This window comes from Podarcis gaigeae (assembly GCF_964106915.1).
Source record: "Podarcis gaigeae genome assembly, chromosome: 5".
Taxonomy (NCBI): domain Eukaryota; kingdom Metazoa; phylum Chordata; class Lepidosauria; order Squamata; family Lacertidae; genus Podarcis; species Podarcis gaigeae.
In genome coordinates, this window is record NC_139681.1 from 37,838,846 (window position 1) to 37,846,172 (window position 7,327).

At 37.2% G+C, this 7,327-nt stretch overlaps 1 protein-coding gene across 4 annotated transcripts in view; it reads left to right on the plus strand.

Moving 5' to 3' along the window:
* TNKS2 (tankyrase 2) overlaps nt 1–7,103 on the plus strand; it is a 30,673-nt gene extending 23,570 nt beyond the window's left edge. For all 4 annotated transcript variants that reach the window (XM_083740846.1, XM_083740845.1, XM_083740847.1 and 1 more), the window contains 6 exons: nt 420–517; nt 856–930; nt 1,768–1,873; nt 3,307–3,493; nt 4,724–4,880; nt 5,244–7,103. In XM_083740846.1, the coding sequence (XP_083596972.1) occupies nt 420–517; nt 856–930; nt 1,768–1,873; nt 3,307–3,493; nt 4,724–4,880; nt 5,244–5,306 (686 nt within the window). In that variant the 3' untranslated portion in view covers nt 5,307–7,103. The remainder of the gene's footprint in view (nt 1–419; nt 518–855; nt 931–1,767; nt 1,874–3,306; nt 3,494–4,723; nt 4,881–5,243) is intronic.
* Nucleotides 7,104–7,327: the final 224 nt, after the last annotated feature.

A 7,327-nucleotide genomic window follows, 5' to 3' on the forward strand; every position in this document is an offset into this window, starting at 1 on the left:
ATGTGGGCTTAATGTCACCCTAAGTTTTTTGTGGGGTTTTTAGAGCATGTTTGTGATATGCAAGCTCATTTTTTCTATAGTATTGGAACCAGGAAACCTTGCAAGCAGAAATTATTATGTATTACATGAATTCTGTGGCTTGAATCCAATAGTTCCATTAGCGCAAGGACTTCTTGCTTGCACAACAGAATTTGCACAGACTCCCCAAAAACCTGTTCCAGACTGTTGGGGAAAAAACCCAGGACAGATTCAGGCGCAAATTGAGGGAAGAGAGAGGGGAAAGTTTAATTGTACAACCAGAAGTCCTTGCACTAAGAACAGCTTTGTTAGATACAACTTCTAAAATTATAACTTTATCTATTATATAGTTTTAATTGAGCTGTATGTGTCTAAATATTACCTGTTGCATTTACTCATAGGTCTTAACCCCTACCTAGCTTTGAATACTTCAGGTAGTGGAACAATCCTCATAGACCTATCCCCTGATGATAAAGAGTTTCAGTCAGTGGAAGAAGAGGTATATCTTTTGATTTATATTCCATATAAAAAATCTCACTGTTGTGTAATCAGATGTAATAAACTTCATTCATTTTTTCAGCCTTGGCTGATTCAGTGTTAAACACATGGTGCTCATCCTCATGTTATGTCTTTTAATTTTGTTATTAATCATTGTCCCCAACTGAGGAGACAGTATTACTTGAGATAAGATAGGCCAAGCAATTCTTGTGACTTTTCCAAATACCCTGAACTAACATAGTGCTGACATGTATTTGCTGTGGATGGGCAATTTTTTATTCAGCACAATGGAATCTAATAAAAGTTATTGTTAGAAAGTCTTTGTTTATTCCACTTCAGATGCAGAGCACTGTTCGAGAGCACAGAGATGGTGGACATGCTGGTGGGGTTTTCAACAGATACAACATCCTAAAGGTAACTAATTGGTGTGTCTGTCACCAAGAAGTCATTGTTTGTGCTATCAGTTCTTGCCCTTGCCCTTGAATTAATTGTGCAGTCTGGAAAGTAGAAATATATACTGTGCCAAGGAAACAAAAACTGGATTTGTAATGAATTAGAAACAAATGTGCAACTTTCAGTTTATTGACAATGCTGTCAGTAGGCTGTTAAAGAAATAGAAACACTTCACTAGGAAGAAAACTAAGATATGTTGTGTCATTAATAAATGTTATTATGGCCTAAGATGTCATGGTCTAGATGCCATGGGTGATTTCCAGTGAAATACTTACGTTAGCCCAAGGACTTCTGGGTGTGAATGAAACTTCTCTTCCCTCTCCACATACATCCCTAAATCTGTTCTTGTGGATTCCCCCCACCCCACCCTCCTTAGACTAATGGAACTGCTTTTCTGGATACAGTTCTGTTTCATCAAATGCATAAAGTGTAATCCTGAAATGCATGCTTGCATACACACACATACACATATGCAGACACACATGGGGGTTGTAAGGAAGTGTGGTTAGAGAAAAATTAAATACAAAAAGTACAGATAGTGGCAGTTCGGTTAGAATATGTGCAAGAGAAGGATAATGATATTGTACAACAATGTGATAGATGATAAAGCAAGCATCTTGACGTTATTAACTAGCATTTATAGTGAGAAAAGAACTAATTCTCTGTATTCAGGGCAAAATCAAGAAAGTTGAATTTCTTAGTTGTAATTCCTTTTCCTAAGCAGATTTGTGGAAATTGCTTATACTTCAGACAACTGAAGAAAACTGATTGTGAATTCTGGATTTTCTGTCCTTTTAGATACAAAAAGTATGTAACAAAAAGCTCTGGGAAAGATACACTCACAGGAGGAAAGAAGTTTCTGAAGAGAATCATAATCATGCTAATGAAAGGATGTTGTTCCATGGTATTTCAAATTATTTTTTTCTCATGTCCAGTCATTACTATTGATAATGTTCCGCTTTTTTTAAATTCTGAAATTTGAAATGATCTGCAGTTCAACTCCAAATAATGTTTAGCATTAAAGTCTTTTAAAACTCATAAATATTATTGACCAGCAGCTACCATGTAATTTCATATTGTTAATATTTTACTGGTATTTGTACAATACTGTTAGCATTAAGTGCCTGAAAAAGAGAAGAACCGATAAACCTCTTAAAATGGCATTGTGTGCTTAAATCTCTTCTCAAATCTGGGATTATATTATACAGAACAATTTGTATTGATTTTTTTCATTGAGATTTCCATTACAATTGAGCATTAAAAGCCTAAAAAGCTGAGTGAACATAAAAGTATTGGTTTTTAATGCTCAGCTGTTTTCGCCTTTTCGTTCTGCTCTTTTTAGTTGTCTTTGTTTGCCAGTATTTAATAATTGTGTGTTTATTATATATACCCACACACCCCAAATATTCTCCCTCAGTATGATAACACAGAAAGCAATAAGGAGAATCAGGTGGGGTATATAGTTTTCCAGCAAGTGTAATTGTGAAAGGCCCATTATTGTGAGCAAAGAGACTGGGCAAAAGCACTTTATCCCCAAAAGATGGTTGTCACAATGAGCATGCCAGTCATCAACTATGCCAGGCACCTGTTTGTCCTGTTAATTTACAGTTGCAGCCTGATATACATCAGTGCATCCTAGATCTACTTTGTGAGTCTCAAGGGTCATTTCTCCTGACTGCAGCATCCCTACCTGAAACAGGATTTTTGGTTGCTAGTCATACCTCCTTTAGTGTCAAAACATCCCCAGATAGCACAGTGGTGATGTGTTTGTAGGCCTAAAGCAAACCTCTCCTGTGATATTATGGCAACACTATTAATGGGATTTATGGACCAGGCTTGGTGCCAAAATTTGTGCAAGCAACAGCAAGGCACTCCTGATTTTGTATCCCCACCCCCTTTTTTTTTGCTTCCCCCTCCCCCTAATGTATTCAGTTGGACAGTGCTTCTGTCGTAATAAAACTGTCACTGCAGTATTTCCCTGGATAGTGATGAGTATTATTTACAAGATGGTAGAATATTCAGTGCTAAGAACATATATACAGTGGTACCTCTGGTTGCGAATGGGATCCGTTCCGGAGGCCTGTTCGTAACATGAAAAGAATGCAACCTGCAGCGGCGCATCTGCGCGCGTGCGGGTTGATATTCAGTGCTTCTGTGCATGCGCTGATGTCATTTTGTGCTTCTGCGCATGCGCGAGTGGCGAAACCCGGAACTAACCCTTTCCAGTAGTTCCGGGTTGCCGCGGGACGTAACCTGAAAGAACGTAACATGAAGCAAACGTAACATGAGGTATGACTGTAATAAAGACTAACACTTTTTATTATAATGTACTCACAGGCTCCCCTTTTGTGAATGCAATTATTCATAAAGGTTTTGACGAGAGGCATGCATACATAGGCGGGATGTTTGGAGCAGGAATTTATTTTGCTGAAAATTCCTCCAAAAGCAACCAGTATGTGTATGGTATTGGTGGTGGCACTGGTTGCCCAATTCACAAAGACAGATCTTGTTACGTCTGCCATAGGTAAGTTGTAGTAAAAGTTGTTTCACCTGGTTTTTAATCTTTGTGATTACGTTGTTGTAGCCCACTCTGGAACCTTGCGCTGAAGGGCGAGCAATAAAATAAACAACCTAACAGAACTATATGTATTGTACTAAAATTTGTAGAAGACTCATCATTGCTTATTTAGAGAATGTATATGTTACTTTTCTGACACATCTCTCAGGAGTGAGGATACAGAGTTACAGTGGGTCTGAGAAGGGAGGGTTAGTCCTGTTGTTTGAGTTGCTTCTGCCTGTGCAGACTCTGGATCCAATCCATCATTTACATCTATAAAATCAAAGTAAAAGGTTTCTGTCTTGTTTGTACCTAGTGTCTCTATCAGCATAGCTATCAACCCAAAAAATGGGTGCATATTATGTTACTTGCAACCAAGTAAAGTTTGCCAGATGAGGAAAAAGTAGTATTGACTATTAAAATCTTGTATGTCTGCTTCCGCATAAGAACATTAATTTATCTACATTGGATAGGTGATCTTTTAATTATCCAATTTTGGTCAGAATCTGTAAAAGTTAAAATTAGTTTAAGTTCACTGGAAAAAAATAGACTTAAATATGCCTGGTTCAGTGTTGGATTGTCATGGAGAAAGTGGCCTGCTACCTATGTGGGGTAAGGGTAAAGATACCGACTTTCCTCACACCTGTCCAAATTGTAGCTGGAATATCATGTCTGAATTTTTAGCCACCCATTTATGGTTTTATGGATTGTAGTGAGCCCTTAAATTGTGAGCTTTGTATTAGCAAGCATTCCCTTTTAAGTTTTATCTGTGTTGGAGTCAGATCATTAGCAGTTTGTTGCCTTTTCATTCATGAGACTCTTAATCTCAGGTTCGTGGGTTCAAGACACACGTTGGGCAAAAATATTCCTTCATCCCAGGAGGTTGGACTAGGTGACCCTTATGGTCCCTTCCAACTCTACAATTCTATGAAAAGCTAATGCAATATTCTTTAAGCTACATAGTGTTCTTTAATCATGTGCTTTAACACATTTTTGTTATGTGATCAGAATTTCTGAGAGAACAGTGTGGAGAACAAAAATAGGTGTCTTGGTGTTCTTGGATCAAACTCAATATTAAGGGGATATGGATAATACTCAAGTAAAAGTAATGCTTATCTGCATATTAAGAAATGGTATTGCTTGTTTATTTTTGCCTTTGCACATTTATAAGTAAAGGGTTTGTTTTCTTTAATATAGGCAGTTGCTGTTTTGTCGTGTTACATTGGGCAAGTCTTTTCTACAGTTCAGTGCAATGAAAATGGCTCATTCTCCTCCAGGACACCATTCAGTTACTGGGCGGCCTAGTGTAAATGGACTAGCTTTAGCAGAATATGTCATCTACAGAGGAGAGCAGGTAGTGTATTTTTAGTTTCACTTTCTAAACACGGTTTTCCTTGAATTTGAAGGTTGGTATTCATAGGCATCTTGGATTTTTATATCTCGCCTTCCAGTTTGTTTAATAAGAGAAATAGCTTTTTGCAACAAAAACCTGCACATGTCTACTCCGCAGTGGGTTCCATTGATTTCAGTTGGATTAACTCCCAAGTAAGCACATAGATTGCAGCCTGAAGCCGTGAGAGTTCTTCACTTGCTCAGAAGTGCATGGTACTTTTAGCTATTTTGTCCTTACTATAAGCACTTACTTTTCATCACATGCATTATTCCCATATCATGTTTACAGATGACAGAGAATAATAAACATAATTTCATATTTCAGGCCTATCCAGAATATTTGATTACGTACCAGATTATGAAACCTGAAACTGCCACAGAAGCTTGAAACCCCAGATGTTTTGCAGAGATCAAAATGAAGAGTACACTGAATTGCTGAAAAAATGTATCCTAGCCCCACAGCATTGTGGTAGAAAATGTGAATAAAATCTAACATTTTGACTTAGTAAAGCTTTAATAAATATATAGTAAGTTTTCTAAAATTTGAGAAACTTCCTTTTTTCAGCACTTTAACAGATCTCATTCCAGGTGATACTGGGTTTGTCTGTACTAAATTATAAAACATTAACTTGAACTTTGTTTTCTATATGCTGTTACAGTGAAATCTTAACAAATTGTATTGCTATATAGGAACTCATTTTACTAATAATGTGTTCTTTAAAACACTACATTTACACTGAGTAAAATTGTATTTGTAAAACCTGTAAATAAGAGCTTTTCTACTAGCCTGGTATTTATTTACATTGGTTTTGTAATATAAAGTGTTTCACAGCCACAACATATGCAAATATTCCCCCACCCAAATGTTGCATTACTTATCTGCATTTCACTATCCATGAGATTTGGGAACCCCATGTAATTCGCCAATCAAATAGAAACATACACAAATAGAAACATACACATAAGTAAGCAGAGTTTAGTGGAGGAAATGCCCCAGCAGTCATTAAGTCATATGCATTCCTGAGAAACAGAACATTCCAATTCCTCAACAGATCCTCCACAGGGTGTCTATTGGAGGAGGTAAATAAACTTTATACACATGGTGCAGTTAAACCTTTGGGCACCCATTTCATACAAAGGCAATATATTTTGTAATGAGCCAATCTATACCTATACCTCTAGCAGTACAAAGCTAAGCGTAGAGATGCAATGAGATCAAATTTCTTTTTGCATGTAGGACTCCGTGAGTGAAGTCTGCTGTCTACAGTTTAGCTAACCAACTTCCTGTAAGACATGTTCTGCTCATTGTAGACGGTAGCTGGGTTTCCCCATGAAAGTCACTGGAGGCAAAAAGGCAGAAAAGGAAGTACTCACATCTCCTCAAGGCACTGTCAACTTTTTTCACACCCTCTCCTAACATCTGTTTTCCTTATTTCAGTTGCATCTAGGATTACCCATTTGTTTCAGAGTCTCTTACATAAATGTAAATAATCCCACGTTTCATTTGTCCACTTCTTTAATTAAGCATTTCAATGGGAGTTCTTCAACATTGTGACCCATAATGTAATTTAATTGTGGTTCATTATCACATTAGGGTTTAAGAGAGATTGCCAAGACTGCTTGGGCTTTCTGATTCATATGGGGACTTGAGACTTGAGTCCTAAACAATTGCATTGCACATGAAGTCAGTGCATGGATAGTTATAAAATCATGTGGGAAATATAGTAAATATCACTTTTATGTGATTGCTCCTGCAAGCAATACAAAAATATAAAGGGGTCTTGATTTGTATGGTACTATATCACTGCATGTTTTCCACTCGCTAGCTTAATTAAATGCTGGATCGAGTGTTCATGCAAAATCTGCTAACTATCATTTAAGCACTGAGATATTTCATTTCATTGCTGAAAATACTTCATTCTTTGTGAATGATTATTTAATGTGATGTAAATTATTGTGGTATGGGTAGCATTTTAAATGGTACCACAAGATTGGTTAGAATGGTTTTTTGTTTTTAATTTTGCATGACATACCTTGCTTTTTCTGAAGTAATGGTTTTGCTTGTGTTGACTTGAGGTGAAATTCCAGCCTCCTGTGCAATTAGTGCTTTACTCATCTTGAAGTGTCTTACCTGTATTGTACGACATTCCATTCCATTCAGCCCCAAATAAACTTCATTCACAAACTTTTTGGTATGGTTGCATCATTACAATTAAACGTAGCAAAAAGGGCAGCGACCCACCAACAGCAGACACCCCCCCAACCTCCCTTAAACTTTGGAGTTAAGTTCACTCGCAAATTATATTTACTCACTGTCTGTTATCTTGCTTGAAGACTGCATTGCTGTGGCCTGCCCCTACTCCCCATATTTCTGCAGAGGAAGAGGGGAAACCAAATTAATTCTGACAG